At 39.1% G+C, this 22,529-nt stretch overlaps 1 protein-coding gene across 2 annotated transcripts; it reads right to left on the bottom strand.

Moving 5' to 3' along the window:
- Positions 1-4,804: 4,804 nt before the first annotated feature.
- LOC113888561 (guanylate-binding protein 5-like) lies at positions 4,805-21,395 on the bottom strand. Of its 2 annotated transcripts, XM_027535625.1 has the most exons (11): positions 21,195-21,395; positions 14,169-14,372; positions 13,525-13,652; positions 12,272-12,381; positions 11,818-12,014; positions 10,811-11,053; positions 9,273-9,553; positions 7,933-8,145; positions 6,959-7,061; positions 6,476-6,651; positions 4,805-5,038 (listed from the first exon to the last, which is right to left on the bottom strand). In XM_027535625.1, exons 2-11 carry the CDS (start codon positions 14,362-14,364, stop codon positions 4,925-4,927), a joined length of 1,761 nt encoding a protein of 586 aa, XP_027391426.1. In that variant the 5' UTR covers positions 14,365-14,372; positions 21,195-21,395; the 3' UTR covers positions 4,805-4,924. The 2 variants fall into 2 exon arrangements, with proteins under 2 accessions (XP_027391426.1, XP_027391427.1); XM_027535626.1 differs by lacking the exon at positions 14,169-14,372.
- Between the last annotated feature and the right edge of the window lie 1,134 nt (positions 21,396-22,529).

The raw sequence follows: 22,529 nt of genomic DNA, 5'->3' as shown, positions 1-22,529 counted from the left end.
AATCACGATGGTGTGATCACTCACCTAGAGTCAGACATCCTGAAATGCAAAGTCAAGTGGGCCTTCGGAAGCATCAGTATGAACTAGTGGAGGTGATGGAATTCCAATTGAGCTATTTCAAATCCTAAAAGATGATCCTGTGAAAGTACTGCACTCAATATGCCAGCAAATTTGGAAAACTCAGCAGTGGCCACAGGACTGGAAAAGGTCAGTTTTCGTTCCAATCCCAAAGAAAGACAATGCCAAAGAATTGGCATACTACCACACAATTGTACTCATCTCACATGCTAGCAAGATCAGTTCAGTTGCTCAGCTGGCTCCAACTCTTTGCGATCCCATGGACTGCAACACATCAGGCTTCCCTATCGATCACCAACTCCTGGAGCCTACTCAAATTCATGTGCATTGCAGCGGTGCTGCCATCCAACCATCTCATCCTCTGTCGTCCCCTTTTCCTCCTGCTTTCAATCTTTCCCAGCATCAAGGTCTTTTCCAATGAGTCAGTTCTCTACATCAGGTGCCCAAAGTATTGGAGTTTCAGATTCAACATCAGTCCTTCCAATGAATATTCAGGACTCATTTCCTTTAGGATTGACAGGTTGGATCTTGCAGTCCAAGGGACTCTCAAGAGTCTTCTCCAAGACCACAGTTCAAAAGCATCAATTCTTTGGCACTCAGCTTTCTTTAGAGTCCAACTCTTACATCCATACATGACCACTGGAAAAACCATAGCCTTGACTAGATGGACCTTTGCTGGTAAAGCAATGTATCTGCTTTTTAATATGCTATCTAGGTTGGTCATATTTTTCCTTCCAAGGAGTAAGTGTCTTTTAATTTCATGGTTGCAATTCACCACCAGCAATGATTTTGGAGCCCCCCAAAATAAAACCTTTCACTGTTTCCATTGTTTCCCCATCTATTTGCATGAAGTGATGGTACTGGATGCCATGATCTTAGTTTTCTGAATGTTGAGTATTAAGTCAACTTTTTCACTCTCCTCTTTCACCTTCATCAAGAGGCTCTTTAGTTCTTCTTCGTTTTCTGCCATAAGGGTGGCATCATTTGCGTGTCTGAGATTATTGATATTTCTACTGGCGATCTTGATTCCAGCTTGCACTTTATCCAGCCTGGCATTTCACATGATGTACTCTGCATAGCAGTTAAATAAGCAGGATAACAATATATAGCCTTGAAGTACTCCTTTCTCAATTTGGAACCAGTCTGTTGTTCCATGTCCAGTTCTAATTTTGCTTCTTGACCTGTATACAGATTTCTCAGGAGGCAGGTCAGGTGGTCTGGTATTCCCATCTCTTTCAGAATTTTCCACAGTTTGTTCTGATCCACACAATCAAAAGCTTTGGCATAGTCAATAAGGCAAAAGTAGACTTTCTTCTGGAATTCGCTCACTTTTGCAATGATCCACGGATGTTGGCAATTTGATCTCTGGTTCCTCTGCCTTTTCTAAATCCAGATTAAACATCTGGAAGTTCATGGCTCATGTATTATTGAAGCCTGGCTTGGAGAATTTTGAGCATTACTTTGCTAGCATGTGAGATTAGTCCAATTGTGTGGTAGTTTGAGCATTCTTTGGCATTGCCTTTCTTTGGGATTGGAATGAAAACTGAACTTTTCCAGTCCTGTGGCCACTGCTGAGTTTTCCAGATTTGCTAGCATATCGAGTGCAGCACTTTCACAGGATCATCTTTTAGGATTTGAAATAGCTCAATTGGAATTCCATCACCTCCACTAGCTTTATTCATAGTGATGCTTCATAAGGCCCGCTTGACTTTGCATTTCAGGATATCTGACTCTAGGCGAGTGATCACACCATCATGGTTACCTGAGTCATGAAGAACTTTTTTGTATAGTTCTTCTGTGTATTCTTGCCACCTCTTCTTAGTATCTTCTGCTTCTGTTAGGTCCATACCATTTCTGTCCTCTATTGTGCCATCTTGCATGAAAATTTCCCTTGGTATCTCTAATTTTCTTGATGAGATCTCTAGTCTTTCCCATTGTATTGTTGTCCTCTATTTCTTTGCGTTGATCACTGAGGAAGTCTTTCTTATCTCTCCATGCTATTCTTTGGAACTCTGCATTCAAATGGTTATATCTTTCCATTTCTCTTTTTACCTTTAGTGCTAGCAAAGTAATGCTCAAAATTCTGCAAGCTAGGCTTCAACAGTATGTGAACTGTGAACTTCCAGATGTTCAAGGTGGATTTAGAAAAGGCAGAGGAACCAGAGATCAAATTGCCAACATCTGTTGGATCATCAAAAAAGCAAGAGAGTTCCAGAAAAACACCTACTTTTGCTTTCTTGACTACACCAAAACCTTTGACTGTGTGGATCACAACAAACTGTGGAAAATTCTTCAAGAGATGGGAATACCAGACCACTTGACCTGCCTCTTGAGAAACCTGTATGCAGGTCAAGAAGCAAAATTAGAACTGGACATGGAACAACAGACTGCTGCCAAATTGGGAAAGGAGTACGTCAAGGCTGTATATTGTCACTCTGCTTATTTAACTTATATGCAGAGTACATCATGAGAAACACTGTACTGGATGAAGCACAAGCTGGAATCAAGATCACCAGGAGAAATATCAATACCTCAGATATGCAGATAACACCACCCTTATGGCAGAAAACAAAGAACTAACGAGCTTCTTGATGAAGGTGAAAGAAGAGAGTGAAAAAGCTGACTTAAAACTCAACATTCAGAAAACTAAGATCATGGCATCTGGTCCTATCACTTCATGCAAATAGATGGGGAAACAATGGAAATAGGGAAAGATTTTATTTGGCGGGGTGGGGGAGGGGGGGCGGTGCTCCAAAATCATTGCAGATGGTGATTGCAGCCATGAAATTAAAAGATGCTTGCTCCTTGGAAAAAAAAAATATGACCAACCTAGATAGCATATTAAAAAACAGAGACATTGCTTTACCAGCAAAGGTCCATCTAGTCAAAGCTATGGTCTTTCCAGTGGTCATGTATGGATGTGAGAGTTGGACTGTAAAGGAAGCTGAGCACCAAAGAATTGATACTTTTGGTCTGTGGTGTTGGAGAAGACTCTTGAGAGTTCCTTGGACTGCAAGGAGATCCAACCTGTCAATCCTAAAAGAAATGAGTCCTGAATATTCATTGGAAGGAATGATGCCAAAGTGAAACTCCAGTATTTTGGCCACCTGATGTGGAGAACCAACTCATTGGAAAAGACCCTGATGCTGAGAAAGACTGAAGGTTGGAGGAGAAGGGGATGACAGGGAATGAGAATGAGATGGTTGGATGGCATCACTAAGTCAATGGACATGAGTTTGAATAAGCTCCAGGAGTTGGTGATGGACAATAAAGCCTGGCATGCTGCAGACCATGGGATCACAAAGAGTTGGACATGACTGATGACTGTACTGAGCTGATTTTACTGGAGATAAAGAAACAAAAAGGAAATAAAATGTATGCTGATGCTGCTGCTAAGTCGCATCAGTCGTGTCTGACTCTGTGCGACCCCATAGATGGTAGCCCACCAGGCTCCCCCGTCCCTGGGATTCTCCAGGCAAGAACACTGGAGTGGGTTGCCATTTCCTTCTCCAGTACATGAAAGTGAAAAAGGAAAGTGAAGTCACTCAGTCGTGTCCGACTCTTCGCAACCCCGTGGACTGTAGCCCACCAGGCTCCTCTGTCCATGGGATTTTCCAGGCAAGAGTACTGGAGTGGGGTGCCATTGCCTTCTCCAATAAAATGTATAAGAAAATATTTAATTTTTTACTATTAAAATAATTTTCAGTCATTTTACAGAAATACTGAAATCCCTGAAGATGTAACTATTGGGAGAAAAAAAGCCAAAGTGGTAGAATTATTTTTAAAAATTTTATGGTTATTTACAGTTAAAATATATATACATATGCATATATTTTTATAACCTATAGTTTTTAATAAAAAAATCAGTAGGTTTTCATATATGATTGCAAGCAATTACACTCATTTAATTTTAGTACTGTAAGCAAGGCTCAAAATTAAATGCCAACATTTGGGGCTTAAAATTAAATAAGCCCCATCATATTGTTTGTCACATTATGTTGCATTCCTTATACTGTTTATTTACAGACTTAAAGGATTATAAACAAAATCCAATAGTAATTGGTTCATAATATAAAATATCCTATTTAAGTTATCCCCTTGGTGAGGATAGAAGGAAGGTTAGACTTCTTTAGCTTTTCAGCTTTTGACATAATTTCCATGCTGGTAGTTCTTTCCATCTTCTAGAGTACTTGTGTTTCATTATGATGTTATTTGCTTATAGCTTAGAATAATCTAAGCAGATCGTCTACCAACCATGACCAGGAATCATATAATTGCCCATAAACTGAGTGTCCTCTATCCAGTTGGGAACCATTCATTGTATACTGTCTGCACTAAGAAGCTAGGTTAGCTTTTGTTGTTTTTTTATCATCGATGCTTCTCCCTGATGGCCTCCAGCACAAAACCATTTGGCAAAAGTGACGTCCACCTGAGTTCAATCAAGACCCATGTGACTTGGGTTATTATAGAAACACTCTCCACTCCAGGTCACTTCCAATCCCCACTGAGAAAAATATGGAAAATTAGAGGTTCAAGAGAAAGTTTCCCTGATAGAAACTGCCCAATATCACTGCCAAAAGGTAATGATAAAATTTCCTTTATAATAAAAGTCATAATCTTTTTAAGGAAGCAATCAATACTTAAACTATTGGTGCATTTACTACGAAATTAGTAAAATGCACGTTTTACCCATTGAGTATCATAACTTAATAATTCAATACAAAAGTTCAATATAAATATCATGAAGTTTATTTAAATGATGATTGTGTCAAGTTCTATAGCTTCTTGTTCCTTTGTGTCTTTGGTGAAAATGAACAAGTAAATGAAATTCTAGTGTTTTAGCTCTTTAGAGTAAGAGGCATGTATCATCTGGTGAGTCATTCCTCAGAAGATTCTGGAGTTCATCATGAAGTTTTCTGTTCTCAGCTTGCAATTTCTCCTTGAGCTTTTTAACCTCTTCCTAAAGAGTGATACATAAAATGAAAGAGCTGAGCAAAAAGTGGTGTCCAGATCATTGTTTATAGAAAGTCCCAGTCACTGACTTTCCCTTACTTATTTTAAACAATCAGTAGTAAAAGATAGTCCCTAATTCCTCCTTTCCATTCATATCCATTTTACCTCTTACTCTTGGTTTCCTACTTGTGTAATTCTTCTTCCCGGTCTGTTCCTATAGCTGCAGAAACATCATCTCTCAATCCCTGAAATATTGGTATCCCAAGAATTATATCCTAAGGCCCCTTCTCCCTTTGTCCTGAAGCAATCTGAATCACATCTTGACTTCAGTTCTCATGCACACACAAAGGAACATCAGATCTAGTATTACAAGGAGAGGTTGAAATTAGTAAAATGCACGTTTTATCCATTATGAATATCATAACTATAACTCAATACAAAAGTTCAACTAGGTGGTCTAGGTGATATCCTCAATCAGGTGATGACTCTGAGCCTTAGATAAGGGAATTTGTTCCATGTCTCCACAGTCATGGGGTTAAAATAGAAGGTAAGAATGAGATCCGAACCCCTAGATTGAAAATACTGCCCTTCAGTGCGGGTCTATAATCTCAAAATTGTCTTGAAACAGTTCTTGGAAAACAAGAACCTACAGGTAGATCAGCCATGATGGGGAGGATGCCCTTTGTCTCCTAAGGGTGTTCACAGAAGAATGTACAACTAGGTTTGTAGATATGAAAGCATTGCAAATCCAACCCACTGGGAAGGCTGTTTTGATAATTTGCTAGGCTGTGTGATAGTGGCATTAATTATCTCTTTGGAACTTAATTTTTCTAATCAGAAAGATGGGGCATAATGGCCCTGATTCACTGAATAGACTAGGTTAAAGAATGTATGTATGGTGCTTTGTACAGTGCTTGGTAGATAGGAACTACTGCCAACTGAGTGATAATAATAGCAGAGGACTGGATGAAACAAACTCTGCAAGCAAGCCTTCAGAACCAGCAACAATTAAGGTAAAGACAGGGGTTTGGACATAGTAATATGAGATTAATTTAACAAGGTAATCTATGACCAAAAGAAAAGACTAGCTAGAAAAATGAACAAAATAACAAAAAGACTAATTACTGTGGGTTAGAAATGTCCTTGGATTTTGCTTAACAAATTACAGTGCTTATGCTGTGCCAAGCACCATTCTAAACTCAAATATTGACTCATTTAAGCTTCAAAATAGCCCTATAAAATAAGTAATATTAATATAACTATTTCCAAACAATATATTTAGTAAGGTGGAGCTGGGTTTCTCACCCATGCTATTTGATTCCAGAGTCTTTGCCCTAGGCTACAGTCTTATGCTGCCTCTTCCACGTTGTTGGTGCTTCGTGTTCTCATTGATACAGAGAGGGGAGTGTGATTAAAATCCAGAGATGAAATAATTGATGAGTACCTGGAGCTGACGTTCCATGGCCCTCTGTTGCAGTGCCTCCTGGTATACTCTGTTTGTCTCCATTAGTCTCACTTGTTCCTGATGAAATATCTTCCTCGACTCCATCATTTGCTGATGCTGCATTAGACTTTCCATCAGCCTTTGTGCTTCAGCCTTTATAAACTCTTCCGTTATACCTACCTCGGAGAGGAAGAAAATGACGAACCTCTCTAGGATTAAAGTACCCTTCCTTCTGCCCCCACTCCCTTATTTGTTATTGCCGCTACTTCATAGGTAAAATTTCCTTGGTCATTTTTTCTCCCTGCATGTAATCATATGGTAGCTGAGGGTTTATGCCCTATTCAGGTATAGACTGAGGAGCTAAGAATGGTACATCTTTGCCATTCTAGCTCTAGTTTAATGATCTCAGGTTTAACCAGGTCAAATTAACTTAAAATGTGTAGAATTTCTGTGTTGCATTTTTTTTCCCCATTTTTTCCTCACCTTCCATCTCCTTTTCCATTGCTGTGAGAGCCAGGTCTGTCTGCAAAATGGTAACACTCATAGACTCCTTGGACTCTAAATATTTCTGAAGAGCTTCTTCAGCCTAAGAACCCGAAAAAATATAATCAGAAGTAAAAAATGATTCAGTTCAGTTCAGTTGCTCAGTCGTGTCCGACTCTTTGTGACCCCATGAATTGTAGCACGCCAGGCCTCAATGTCCATCACCAACTCCCGGAGTTCACTCAAACTCACATCCATAGAGTCAGTGATGCCATCCAGCCATCTCATCCTCTGTTGTCCCCTTTTCCTCTTGCCCCCAATTCCTCCCAGCATCAGGGTCTTTTCCAATGAGTCAGCTCTTCTCATCAGGTGGCTAAAGTTTTGGAGTTTCAGCTTCAGCATCAGTCCTTCCAACGAACACCCAGGACTGATCTCCTTTAGGATGGATTGGTTGGATCTCCTTGCAGTCCAAGGGACTCTCAAGAGTCTTCTCCAACACCACAGTTCAAAAGCATCAATTCTTCGGCACTCATCTTTCGTCACAGTCCAACTCTTACATCCATACATGACCACTGGAAAAACCATAACCTTGACTAGACGGACCTTTGTTGGCAAAGTAATATCTCTGCTTTTGAATATGCTATCTAGGTTGGTCATAACTTTCCTTCCAAGGAGTAAGCATCTTTTAATTTCATGGCTGCAATCACCATCTGCAGTGATTTTGGAGCCCCCCAAAATAAAATCTGACACTGTTTCCCCATCTATTTCCCATGAAGTGATGGGACCAGATGCCATGATCTTCGTTTTCTGAATGTTGAGCTTTAAGCCAACTTTTTCACTCTCTTCTTTCACTTTCATCACAAAAGTCTAGTTCAATTCCACAATTATTAGTCTTCCTGCCTGTTGTCATTGAATTTTCAAAGAAGAACCCCCCCAACAAGCCCCCCATAATTAATACATAAAACCAAGGATACCTGTATTCCTTTCCTGGGCTCCTGATTGTACTTTGCCTTCAGCTCATCTCTCTGCTGAATGAAGAGACAATGGCCCCCGGGTTTTGAATAAACCCCTTGCTTCACATTTTCTTCTAGAGGATGAAAAATATCCTGCAGTAAAGCTGAGCAACGATTCTGTGATGCCTCCAAGTTTCGTTCATGAAAGTCATTCTGTTTGGCTGCTAGCTGCATCTTTAAGGGGACAAAGGCCCATGGAAAAGGTATTACCAACACTTCAGTATTTTTAGAAATGATTCACAAAGAGAATCTCTAAGACTACAAGCAATACTATATTCTTTCTACCAAACCTATTGTAAAAAAGTTCCATGGATAATACACTGTAGAAAAGTGACTTTACTTTTGTATCTGAAGTCTCTGGACATCCCTTTCTTTTGCCTCTTCTGCTTTAGATAGAATCTTCAGACTACAGATCTCTAGCCTCAAGCCCTAATTTTAAATGCAACCTACTGTGTTACTATTGTTTCAATATTATTTTGGGTCTGGGATTTCCAGTGAGGAGGTAGAATGGGTAATTGGCCTGAATAATGAGCATATGCTATTAAACCTGAGGAGATAATCTTTTAGTAGAGCGTTTGGCAATTCTGTATGCTTGATTAATAAAAAAGGAAAGTTAATACTTTATGAATACAATTTTTTAAGGGATAAGATTGCTTTGAAAAACTAGTCCATGGGTGTAACATAATAAGATGAGTTATCTGTGTGTGAAACTTTCAGAATCTAAAGGGTCTAGGGGCTTCCCTGGTGGCTCAGTAATAAAGAATCTACCTGCAATGCAGGAGATGTGGGTTTGATCCCTATGTTGGGAAGAGATCCCCTGGAGAAGGAAATGGCAACCCTCTCCAGTACTGTTGTCTGGGAAAACCCATGGACAGAGGAGCCAGGAGGGCTACAGTCCATGGGGTTGAAAAAGGTAGGACATGACTTAAGACTAAATAATGACAACAACAGTTGGGTCCAGGGTAGTTATATGCTTTTTGTTGTTACTTGTCTTCAGAATAATAGTGAAATCTTGGTCACACAAGTGATAGTCATTATCTCTCTGTCTAGTAAGAATTGTTTTTCTTAAGTCCACATTTTGTATTGCATAGCAACATTTTGCCTTTTATTGTCCCTGCTGCTGCGGCTGCTGCTGCTAAGTCGCTTCAGTCGTGTCCAACTCTGTGCGACCCCATAGACAGCAGCCCACCAGGCTCCTCTGTCCCTGGGATTTTCCAGGTAAGAGTACTGGAGTGGGGTGCCATTGCCTTCTCCATTTATTGCCCCTAAGTCCCATGAACTATAGCAAAAAACTTAATTACCTCTAATTTTTTCTGGTACCCTTGGTCCTCATCCTTGAAAGAGTTCTTCATGAAGACTTCAATGGCCTCTTTCTCACTGGCCCTGTGCAGGTCCAGCAGTTCCTGAAAGGTTTCTGTGGGCAGCTGCAGCTTCTGGCCCATCTTCTGGTCATAATGGGCAATGGCCTTTTGCACTGCAGCCAAGTTCTTAATCTGGGCCAAGGTCAGGACTTCACTTTCCATGCAGGGCAGATCCCCACTGTTGATGGCATTGACATAGGTCTGCACTAGGTTCTCTAGATCTTCACAGGGGGAAGAGATGCTTGAATTATTTGCAGAGAAAAAGGACATGCTCTGAACTAATTCTGAAAATGTTAATTTAGCATATTCAGCCTTCTGCACAGTGTTCAAATGGCCCAAGTAAGTTCCTTTGGGAAATTATGTGATCAAGAAGACAGATCTTTCATTCTCTGAGAAAAGAAAGTGTTCAAAGGAGAAAATTGAAGATTTGTGTGATGACCTACATTTCATCACTTTCTAATTGAGCAATGAGGAGATGGTTATACAAAGTTGTGTGTATTCATTTATTTAGAATACTGTAGACCTTTTGCCTGTTTACTCTTCCCTTTCTTTCTCTCTTCCTCAGATTTCTATTCCCTTCAAAATTCCCTTTTGTCATCCACTTGAACATGTAAAGCTGGTGAGTGTTACCCTCACCTGAAAAAGCACAAAGTAGGCAAATTAGACCAGGTCACCTTACTCTTTTTTGGAACTTTCCTGTTTATGCTCCTCATCCTTTGCCTCCTTGTGTTTCCACTCATCTTCCCTTTAGATTGTAGCAATAATTTACAATACGGACTTCCCTAGCTCAGACTGTAAAGCATCTGCCTACAATGCAGGAGACCCGGGTTCGATCCCTGGGTTGGGAAGATGCCCTGGAGAAGGAAATGGCAACCCAGTCCAGTATCCTTGCCTGGTAAATTCCATGGACAGGGGAGCCTGGTGGGCTATAGTCCTTGGGGTCGCAAAGAGCTGGACACGACTGAGTGACTAACACACAATAATTTACAAAGTTCCAAGACATAGAGTATTTAGGAACAATTGGATTGAGAAGTCTGCTTAGATTTCTTGAAGGGTTTTAGACAATCTGGGCATCTGTTTGTTTAATGTTTATGTTAAGTATGTTCCATTTCTACAATGTATGTCTTCCCATTTTCTGCCTATCTAAGGCTGTGGCACTTAACAAGTACTCACTGTATTGGTGGAATAAGTGCTGCCAACCCATGTGGGTTAGTCTAGTTCAACAGTGGATCATTTATAGGCAGAACTTTTTTAACTTGACATTTTTTTCAGATTATTCTTCCTATTTTATCTTATTTTGCAAGCATTACTAAAAACATCTAGAAATATTTTTGGAAATATTTAATAAATATGATACCTATGATTTTCTTGGTAGTATCTAACTATGCGTTTTTAGCATTGACAGTAGAAGGAAAAATTACAACAGTGCTTTCATTCTCTATTTTGAATTGAAGGAAAACCCTTGAAAAGGTACTCACGAGATCCACTGGCCTTGATGCCTCCTGAAAGAGTTTTAGTCTTGGAATGGCTAAAGATGTAGGAACAGAATTCTGCCACTTGTTGTACAAACTTAGGATCCAGATCATCATTATGTAGTGTCTCAAGCTGGGCAAGCTTCTTCTGGTGAGTGGGCAAGTCAAAAATAAAGCATTTCTTTACTGGAAAGAATTTCTGTATACACAGACGGGGCAGATTAAAATTTTGAAGATGCTGGTTGGTGCCTTTGGAGGGAAAAATAGGATTTATTTAGTATCAAATTAACATTCATTTTAATCTATTTCCCACAAATAAATATGCCCTCTACCTGATGCTGGGCTTCCCTTGTGGCTTAGCTGGTAAAGAATCTACCTGCAATGTGGGAGACCTGGGTTCAATCCCAGGTTACAAAGATCCCCTGAAGAAGGGAAAGGCTACCCACTCCAGTATTCTGGCCTGGAGAATCCCACTGACTGTACAGTCCAAGAGGTCACAAAAAGTCGAACACAACTGAATGACTTTCATTTTCACTCCCTGATGTTATTTACTTCACTACATTTTCACAAACCAAAGCAAAAGCTTAAAAGGTGATCAAACAGGGAAAGGAAAATGGAAAAGTAATTTGCTCAAGAACAGGGAATAATATAATTTAATATGGACTTTATTAGTTTGTTTAAATTAATAGTATTAATTATTAACAATACAATTAATAGTATTATTAGTATTGTGTATTATTAATAGTATTAATAATTAATTAAAATAATTAATTTAATTACAGTGATTAAAATAATTATTATTGATCAATTATAATAACTACTTAGTTATTAACTGTTATTAATAGTATTATTTATACTATGTATATAATACTATTAATACATAGTATTATTAATACTATGTGGTCGTTTAGTCAGCTGAGTAAATATAAGAAACTATAAGTTTAACCAGCAACATATAAGAGATAACTTCTTGTGCTATTTTTCTCCCTCTTTCCAAAATTGGAGTCCCTTACCTTGCTTTGGCCTCAGTGAATTCTCCAGATATTCATCTGCTGTGATGAGTTGCCCATTTGCTTCCAGGCCAAGGTAGAAATCTCTCAGAGTCCACACTAAGTTTGGACAGATTCTCACAAAGTCAGCTGCATCATCTACCCTGTTAAGATTAGGTGAGGTATCTATTCTGAGCAGATGTGACAGTTCTGTCACATAGCTGAGATGCAATTAAGGAAAACTTTTGGAAATAGGACTGCATCTGAGCCATATTTAATTCCATGCCTTTATATGCTTTTATATTCTCTTTGGGTTGTAACCAAGTCCCCATTTCATTCAGTAAACATAAGGACTTTGTCTTGTTCTTTTAATGTTCACAGAGTTTTCACCTTTGTGTTTGATACACAAGGACTCATGAGCTGGTGAATGGAGGAATTCTTTCTGGCTTTGGTACCATCCTGGGCCACAAAAGGATACTGCAAGAGGTCAATAGCTCCCTGGTCAATTTTGTTCATGGTGTTGTATACAAAAGTACTACACAATAGTAGTGCCAGTACAGATATATGGCTGTCATTTGTCTTGTCACCCTAAAAGTCAGAATAAATTTCAGTCATGGCTCATGGCACTCCCATATGAGCAGTTGCTAAAAATAGACCCTTGATCTACAAATGTTAAACAAGACAAACTAAAATGGTTGTGAGAAACATGGGAAATTTAGTTCTGTCATTAGCATTGATAATTTTATATAAAACCATATTTTGTTAACTTATCAGTCCCTCTTATAACTGGTTAGGTATTTGCAAAATCGATAGTCAAAGTTAATGAAGGTCACCAGAGTAGTTAAAATCAAGATTTTCAACTGTGTAAAACAAAGTTGGTCTGTATGCATAATACATGCATCTATTTTATTGAGTAACTATTACACACAGGGAAGTTCATATTACTGATCTTATCTGATACTCAAAAACAATGCTGTGAGAATAAGGTTCTAACCACTGTCTCTATGTTACAGGTAAGTAAACTAAAGCAAAAATGGGTTGATCATTTTGAATTGTGGTAAATCAAAAGCAAAATGAAGACATGAAAAACAAGAGAAGTACAAGGGAAAGATCCCGTTTTGTGCTCAAGCCAGCTCATACCAGCTTACAACAGCTGGTTGTGTACACCTTTTCTGAGCCTTGAGTTTAGTGACTTCACTTTGGTAGCTTGGAGTCAGCTGTGATGGGAGCACTTAGAAAACTGGAAAGTACTACAAATCAAGGCTTTTTTTCTTGCCAGATAGAAGTGGGAAAATAACATGCATCTCCTGTGCAAATGATAAAATGGATGAGACCAAAGGGGAAATAGGAGATTTGAGGAGACTTATCTTGCTTGTCAAAGTCTTAAGAGCTGCAAGTACTAGGATCCTGATTTGGACTCAAGTTTTGCTGCCCTGAAGCCCACTGCTAACCTCTGGCCTCTGCAGGGTCACTCATGACGGTGACTTTTTTTGCACATCTCTCTCTTCAGTTCGGTTAACTGCCTAGCTCCACATTAGCACAGTCTCCCAATTGTGATTCTGGCTTTCACACCTATTTTTCTCACTTCAGGTTTCTAAAATTTGACTATTAAAAACAAAAAGGGGAAAAAACATATACCCTGTTCAAGTAGAAGTAAAAAAAAAAAGTCTCCCCATGTAAAGAGTGTTCAGGGATGAGGAGGTTGATTAAAAAGAAATTCTTGTTTCTTACCTTCTCTACGTCTCCGAGTCCCTCAGTGTCAAGAAGAACCAGGGTGTGGTTTGGTTTCTTGGGGTGAGGCACACACCACATCCAGATGCCCTTCGTGTGAGACTGCACTGTAGATCCAACTGAGAATCCTACAGGGGGAATTGAGACGCTGTAATAGAGGAGTGGATCTGGAAACTGGAGACTGTCTTAATCAGTGAGCTACCATTTAAGGAAAGCAAGGCAAGGATATGGCAGAAAATATAACTCTGTATTGTGATCTGAATTACAATAGAGGAATGCGATAATAAGAATGCCAAGTACCATAGGGCTGGAAATTTGACATTTCTTTTTTTGCAAGAATATTATACTATCAAAATTTAGTCACTTATAAATACACATGTAGAAGTTATTTCATTCATGTCTTCTTATAATTGGAAAGTACTGTAATTTTTCTAAGTAGATACTGAGGGGAAAAATGAGGTGATATGTCAGAAGCAGAACTCTACCTTTCATCTCCCAGAAGACCATTAGCTAAATTTGAGCCAAGCATTAGCTTTCAATATTCCTCCCAGGTCTCTAACTTTCTCTCCTCACATCACCATGCTGCACACAGGGAGTGTGGGTAGACAGAAGGGACTTGGCTGGGCTCTGCTGGTGTCACTCACCCTTGTTCTTCCCAGCCAGCTTGTTCATCAGGTAGGACTTGCCTGTGCGGTAGAGGCCCACGATAGCCACCACCACAACAGGCTGCCTGATGGCAGACAGGATCTTCAGAGCTTCTGGATTAACCAGCAGTGGCCCATTAGTGTTTTCAATGAGGCACAAGGGTTCTGGCATGTGACTCAATGGGGCCATGTCCATGGTGTCACCTGATGTTCAAGGAAAGACATGGGATAGACTGAAGTTTCTATTCTTAAAGCAGAGAAAAGTCATTTTACTTCCTCAACCTGTAGACATACTTCTCCTCAGATGGTCTAAGTTTCTGAATAAGTGAATAATAATAAATAAAAAGATAGATAAAAGGGTCATAATAAATAAGTCCAAGCCCTTCAAATAAGAGAAGTCCTAGACCCAACAACACAAGAGAAGACTCTACACATGGACATCACCAGATGATCAATACTGAAATCAGATTCAATATATTCTTTGAAGCCAAAGATGGAGAAACTCTATACAGTCAGCGAAAAAAAAAAAAAAAAAGAAGAAGAAGAAGAAGAAGACTAGGAGCTGCCTGTGGCTCAGATCATGAATTCCTTATTGCAAATTCAGACTTAAATTGAAGAAAGTTGGGAAACCACTAGACAATTCAGGTATGACCTAAATCAAATCCCTTCCGATTATAGGGTGGAAGTGACAAATAGATTCAAGGGATTAGATCTGATAGAGTGCTGGAAGAACTATGGATGGAGTTTCATGACATTGTACAGGAGGCAGTGATCAAGACCATCCCCAGGAAAAAGAAATACAAAAGGGCAAAATGGTTGTCTGAGGAGAGCTTACAGATAGCTGAAAAAAGAAGAGAAGTGAAAGGCAAAGGAGAAAAGGAAAGGTATACCCATTTGAACGCAGAGTTCCAAAGAATAGCACGGAGAGATAAGAAAGCCTTCCTCAGTGATCAGTGCAAAGAAATAGAGGAAAACAATAGAATGGGAAAGACTAGAGATTTCTTCAAGAAAATTAGAGATACCAAGGGAAAGTTTCATGCAAAGATGGGCACAATAAAGGACCGAAATGATATGGACCTAACAGAAGCAGAAGATGTTAAGAAGAGATGGCAAGAATACACAGAAGAACAATACAAAAAAGATCTTCATGACCCAAATAATCACGATGGTGTGATCACTCACCTAGAGACAGACATCCTGGAATACGAAGTTAAGTGGGCCTCAGGAAGCATCAACATGAACAAAGCTAGTGGAGGTGATGGAATTCTAGCTGAGCTATTTCAAATCCTAAAAGATGATGCTGTTAAGGTGCTGCACTTAATATGCCAGTAAATTTGGAAAACTCAGCAGTGGTCACAGAACTGGAAAAGAGCAGTTTTCATTCCCATCCCAAAAAAGGCAATGCCAAAGAACATCAAACTACCACACATTTGCACTCATCTCACATGCTAGCAAAATAATGCTCAAAATTCTCCAAGCCAGGCTTCAACAGTACGTAAGCAATGAACTCCTAGATGTTCAAGCTCTTTTTAGAAAAGAAAGAGGAACCAGAGATCAAATGGCCAACATCCTCTGGATCATCGAAAAAGAAAGAGGTCCAGAAAAACATCTCAGTTCAGTTCAGTTCAGTCGCTCAGTCATGTCCGACTCTTTGCGACCCCATGAATCGCAGCATGCCAGGCCTCCCTTGTCCATCACCAACTCCCGGAGTTCACTCAGACTCACGTCCATCAAGTCAGTGATGTCATCCAGCCATCTCATCCTCTGTCACCCCCTTCTCCTCCTGCCCCCAATCCCTCCCAGCATCAGAGTCTTTTCCAATGAGTCAGCTCTTCGCATGAGGTGGCCAAAGTATTGGAGTTTCAGCTTCAGCATCATTGCCTTCAAAGAAATCCCAGGGCTGATGTCCTTCAGAATGGACTGGTTGGATCTCCTTGCAGTCCAAGGGACTCTCAAGAGTCTTCTCCAACACCACAGTTCAAAAGCATCAGTTCTTCAGCACTCAGCCTTCTTCTACTTCTGCTTTATTGACTATGCCAAATCCTTTGACTGCGTGGATCACAACAAACTGTGGAAAATTCTTCAAGAGATGGGAATACCAGACCACCTGACTTGCCTCCTGAGAAATCGGTATGCAGGTCAAGAAGCAGCAGTTAAAACTGGACATGGAATAACAGACTAGTTTCAAATGGGGAAAGGAGTACGTCAAGGTTATATATTGTTACCCTGCTTATTTAACTTCCATGCAGAGTACATCATGTGAAATGCCTGGCTGGCTGAAGCACAAGCTGGAATCAAGATTGCTGGAAGACATATCAATAACCTCAGATATGCAGATGACACCACCCTTATGGCAGAAAACAAAGAACTAAAGAGCCTCTTGATGGAAGTGAAAGAGGACAGTGAAAAAGTTGGCTTACAACTCAACATACAGAAAACTAAGATCATGGCATCTGGTCCCATCACTTTCTGGCAAATAGATGGGGAAACAATGAGAGACTTTATTTTGGGGGCTTCAAAATCACTGCAGATGGTGACTACAGCTATGAAATTAAAAGATGCTTGCTCCTGGAAGAAAGAAAAGCTATGACAAACCTAGACAGCATATTAAAAAGCAGAGACATTATTTTGCTGAAAAATATTTGTCTAGTCAAAGCTATGGTTTTTCCAGTAGTTATGTATGGATGTGAGAATTGGACTATAAAGAAAGCTGAGCACTGAAGAATTAATGCTTTTGAACTGGGGTGTTGGAGAAGACTCTTGAGAGTCCCTTGGACTGCAAGGAGATCAAACCAGTCAATGCTAAAGGAAATGAGTCCTGAATATTCATTGGAAGGACTGATGCTAAAGCTGTAACTCCAATACTTTGGACACCTGATGAGAAGACTGACTCACTGGAAAAGACCCTGATGCTGGGAATGATTGAAGGCAGGATGTGAAGGGGATGACAGAGGATGAGATGGTTGAACATCATCACCAACTTAATGGATGTGAGTTTGAGCAAGCTCCTGGAGTTGGTAATGGACAGGGAAGCCTGCCGTTTTGTAGTCCATGGGGTTGCAAAGAGTTGTACATGATTGAGCTACTGAACTGAAATGAGGCCCTTCAGAGTTATACTAGAGGCTGCCCCACTGGTTCTTAAGTATTTGGTGAATGTATAGAAAAGCATTTTCTGAGTCTAAACTACTGCTAGTTTGAGTCTCATTTTTCTCCATTGGCTTTTGTCTTGCTTATGTTTCTTAGTCTGTATCTCCCTGGATCCCCAGATTGAATCTTTATGACCACTATTTGTTCTTTTACACTTTTTTCCTTGACCCAATATTAACCTGCTTTTCTCTAATTTAGGACTATGTCCAGCCAAAGTGCATTAAAGTAAATCCTGCCAGGTCCTTAAGTACCATTGTCTAGCAAATAGTAATTGTTTACTTTTTAAAGCTTCACTTTTAAAGAATTTTTATATAACTATTAATATGTATTATTCAATCAAAACTTCAATGAGTGACCATTTTATGAATGAGAAAGTGAGGGAAAATATTTTAACACTTAATCATTATAAGATTCAGATTATGGAATAAAATGTATAAAAACCTAAATATGTGTGAGATTCCTTGAATTCTATTATTCATAATTTTGATGCTGCTTGCTAAAATAAAGCCTTTTTTCCTATTCACTCAGGGCACTTTCTATAATTTGAAAAGTTATATTTGAATGTGTATATATATATATATATGATTCAATTTTAGCAATTGAGAACTCTTGTAGCAGTGTTTTCTTTTTTGTTTAGTATGTCTGGACTTAATAGCTCTGCAGAATGGCCCATTGAAAATCATCAATTGGTATCCCTGACACCCCAACTGGTTCCCCAAACTGCCTTCACTGTAACAACTATTTTCTAATTTCTTAATGTTAATTCTTGTAACCTAAAGAATCCCCAATAAAACAGTTTTAAAGCTATCTGAAATGTAAACAAATGCTTGCTTTTCTGCCTTGCCATATTATAAAGAATGATTATCATCCATTTTAGAAGCGATTATTTACAACAGAAGCTAAAATCTCACCATCTGCTTGCCTTTTTTTAAAGGGATATCCTACAATAAAAAGGTCTGGATTCCCTTGTTAGCTAATGTAAAAATTCCTTTTTTGAAAAGTGTGAAGAGAGATTATCCAGGTGACAAATAAATAGAAACTGCTTGGGAGCAGATAAGAGATCCATTGCAAATGACATAGCCCGAGGACATGGGAGCCAGAAATGCCCAGTCCAAGCCAGATCCAAAAAGAGAGGATTCCACAAAACTTTACATTACCAAAGGCCAGATCTCTTTTTACTTTAACCCATTTCCAAAGCAATATTGGCATCTTATGTTTGTTGAGTCCTATTGTCTGATTTGTTTATAGCAGGAATCACAATCATTTTTAAATTAGAAAGATATGGAGACCTGACTTACAACAATTATCTAGAAAAACAGAAGATAAACAATCAAAATTTATTTGTAGATTTTGAGAGCTTATCAGATCTCTTGCTATGGGATAATGTCACTAATGAGAAAGGAAATGAATTTGTCTGAATTTTCAGGCCACTTAATAAATAACATCAGGGCCATGTATTTATACTAGTGGAAGTATTTTATATGTTAAAATGTTATCTGGGTAGCATCTTTAATGTTAATCGAATAACCCAGCCTCCAAAACATCTTTGCAGATTCATTGTGTTTGAGCCTCATATGTAACTGTCGCTCTGCTATCATAACTCAGTTTATGATGTGTGCTTTTGTTATTGTTGTTTGCCTTCACTTTGCTCTGTGTTGTTTTTGGTTTGAATTTGTAGAGGAAAAGCTCTTATAAAGGAGAAAAATGGAAATCAAACAAGAAGGAGATGTGCAAAGTATGTGCCATGATAATGAAGGAGGAAACACACAGAACAGGCTCTATCTTGAAAGCAAGACTCCATCTTGGGCCAGACTGTGGACTTTGAGCTATATACCCAGTATCTATGGAAACAACAAACCAACTGGAAAACCTGGCCCCCAGAAGGAAGAGCCCCAGGGCTTGTACCTAGACTCTCTGCTGCCTTAAAGAATACCCTAATTATCTGTGTAACCTAATAGAATCATACATTCTATTGTGCTTATTAGGGTCTGACCACAAGCCTATTGATAATTGTCCATTGTTAACTACCTAGGCTTAAGGCATATGAATCATGGGTTAACTTTGATTGTATCTTTCTTTTTCCTTTGTTCAGACTAGTTTCAGGGAATTGGGGAGGCGGGTTTGTGCACTTAGGGTATACAAGGTTTTCACAAAAACTGGTCAGGGTCCTTGGCTAAAAGGAGACTCTGCCTTGGGCCTGCCGGTGTAATAAACTGCACTCCACTATCTGCATTGCCCTTCTGAGTGAGTTTGTTTTCCGGAATGCGTGGCTACAACTGAGAGAGTCATTTCCTAGGCAGGTTGATAGGAAGTCTAGGGGTTCCCAAGGAGAGAGGGGTCTGGAATTCTCAAGGTGGAAGAAAGGACAAACTTTTTTTCTTTCTCCACATTCCTTAGGATTATATAACAATAATGTATCCTGCCTGAGGACAGTCTCTGGATTAAGGACAGTCTTTGGATTAAACCTTCTGGCTAATTCTGTTATCTTAAAATGTTAATTATGGGAGTAGACCTGGTCTTTACAAGGATGTATCTTGCCTGAGGACAGTGTTATCTTAAAATGTAAATTATGGGAGTAGGTCTGATGAGGTCTTTACAACCTCGACATTCTTTGGATTCACTGGAGAGTATATAACTTCATTGTTAACACTAGCAAGCGGGTACTCTTTCTGCCCCCTTCTGATGCCTATGTCAGAAGCTTTCTCTATCTCCTTTATACTTTAATAAAACTTTACTACACAAAAGCTCTGAGCGATCAAGCCTCGTCTCTGGCCCCGGATTGAATTCTTCTCCTCCGGGGGCCAAGAATCCCGGTGTATTCGCGTGATTCAACAACAACCTTTCACAACAATAATACATTCAAAGGAGAGAGTTCCAAGGAGTGAACAAAATTGCCAGACGGTTTTAAGTGCTCAAGGAGGGCAACTGTTATATTAAGTGATTCTTAATAGTAAAATCAATAGAGTAGCAGAAACAATACAAAGCACAAAAGGCCTTAAGGAATGAGAGGGTGTCAAGAAATCAAAGCTAATTAATTTAGGATTCTTTCTGAACAAAGAAATCCATCTTCAAACAAAGTACAACACTAGGAATAAAATGTATAGCCATTTTCATGAAGCCTTGTTTCATTCTACATTCTGGGATTCAACTTTTTTCCTTTTTCTCTTTTGTTCTTAATGTAAGCAAGCCTTTACATTACATCTCATTCAATGTTGTTTCTCAAGAAAATAAATAAAAATAAGAAATATACATAGTTCTTGAAAACTTCAGGCTGCAATTTGAAGGATCTTAATCAGGTTTTATCAAAGACAAAGGTAATTTAAGTGGCAGTTACAATCCCCATGAGTCATAAGGTGGCAAAGAAAGAAAAACAGGATGAAGACATTTCACACTCTCCGTCCCCGAACATGCTCCTGTCTAGTTCAGCCATAAACAAAAGGAACTGACAATGAATTCTGCTGCCTGGCTGACATCACCACAATTTACCTTTAATGGGGTTCTGACAGTCCACATCGAGCTCAGCTGCATCGTACCATGAACAGACTATTATTAAATGGAGAAAATTGCTTTACAATGTTGTGTTGGTTTCTGCTATACAATAATGCTAATCAGTCATAATTTTATATATATTTATATATAGACCCTCCCAGTGGAGCCTCCCTCCCCTCCCTTCATCCCACTCCTCTAGGTTGTCACAGAGCGCCAGGCCGGGCTCCCCGTGTTATACGGCAATTTCCCTCTAGCTATCTATTTTACACATGATATTGTATATATGTTATGCTACTTTCTCAACTCGTCCCACCCTCTCTTTCTCCTACTGTTCCACAAAAAAGCATCCTGACCCTTGCAAACATTTCCCCACCCTTCCCCTGGTATTACCTTAACTGTAAATTCAGTAGCAGAAATCTTTTGGAGCTGTTAAGAAAGCTGCTTCATTGAAAACTTGAGTTCTTGCTCCTTCTCTTAGCTTATTTGTGTTGGTTTCTGATATCTTTTTTCCTTACCAATCCCAGGGATTTCTTTTCTCTTTACCCCATTCTGCCAGAGGACAAAGGATTAGAATATGAAACGGAAACTCACCGTGAAAGGGGTTTTTGAAATGTCGCTGAAGGAAACTGAAACCAAAAGCCAAACTCAGTGACTAAATGATTCCAGACATAGTTTCTTGGTTTGAATGTATTTGGACTGATTTCCCAGAAACTGCATATTGTCCATGGAAGAGAACTTTGAAATCATTTGCATTTTTTCCTTCTCCAAACTGTCTTCAAGGCTGTGAGAAGCCACAGTAAGTCTACAATAACAGTGATTATAACCCCAAAGTAAGGAAGCAGCCATCCTAATGCAATTCAGGTCCTCTCTTGCTAAATATTTAGGAGTTTTGATAGAATTTTTTTTCTGAGAAAACCTGAGTTTGACAGAATAAACTGCTATATAATTTCAGTGGAAAAAAAAAATCTTCCTAAATAGATAAACCCTGCTAAACAGTTTTAAAGAATTTTAAAAACAATCTGTCATTAAATGGTCAACAAACGGATTTTTGCAACTGCGTCTTTCATCAGTCAGGCAAATATTCAAAGCAACCAGTTTGCTTCATGAACTTAAATGTCAAGTTCCTTGCTCAGGCTTAAGAAATTCTCAGCTATCATTTCTTTAAATAAATTGCTCCCTTCTTCTGCTCTTTTCCTTCTGGGAAACCCATTACCCTAATGCCTTTCCTAAAGGAGTCAGATACTTGTTACAGAATTTCCGCATTTTTTCATTCTCTTTCCACTTTTGCGTCTATTATTTCTAGATTTCTATCTTCAAACTGACTAATTCTCTCTGCCATGTGGTCTGCTCTATTTCTAATACTTTCTAATGCACTCTTTTTTCTGTTTATTGAGTCCTTCAGCGGCAGAATTTCTATTTGACTCTTTTTTAGTGTTTCAGTCTCTTTGGCAAAGTATTCCTTCTGTTCATTTATTTTATTCCCGAGTTCATTGAACTGCCTTTCTGAATTCCTGGAGCACTGTCATTTTCTTTGTGTGATACAGTATTACTGTTCTTCATGTAGTGAAGAGTCATTGGTTCTGTGCTGATGCATTTGAAGTGGTGAACATCTTTCTTCTTTACGTAAAGCCCATGTGTGTGTCTCTGGTTCCACTTTTTTTTTTTTTTTAAAGAAAACTATTTATTTTCACAGATATTCATGCTTTTTCAGATTCTTTTCCCATG

Source organism: Bos indicus x Bos taurus, unplaced genomic scaffold, assembly GCF_003369695.1.
Source record: "Bos indicus x Bos taurus breed Angus x Brahman F1 hybrid unplaced genomic scaffold, Bos_hybrid_MaternalHap_v2.0 tig00000028_arrow_arrow_obj, whole genome shotgun sequence".
Taxonomy (NCBI): domain Eukaryota; kingdom Metazoa; phylum Chordata; class Mammalia; order Artiodactyla; family Bovidae; genus Bos; species Bos indicus x Bos taurus.
The sequence above is the reverse complement of the archived record's forward strand: the minus strand, read 5'-3'. Positions and strand labels throughout refer to the sequence as shown.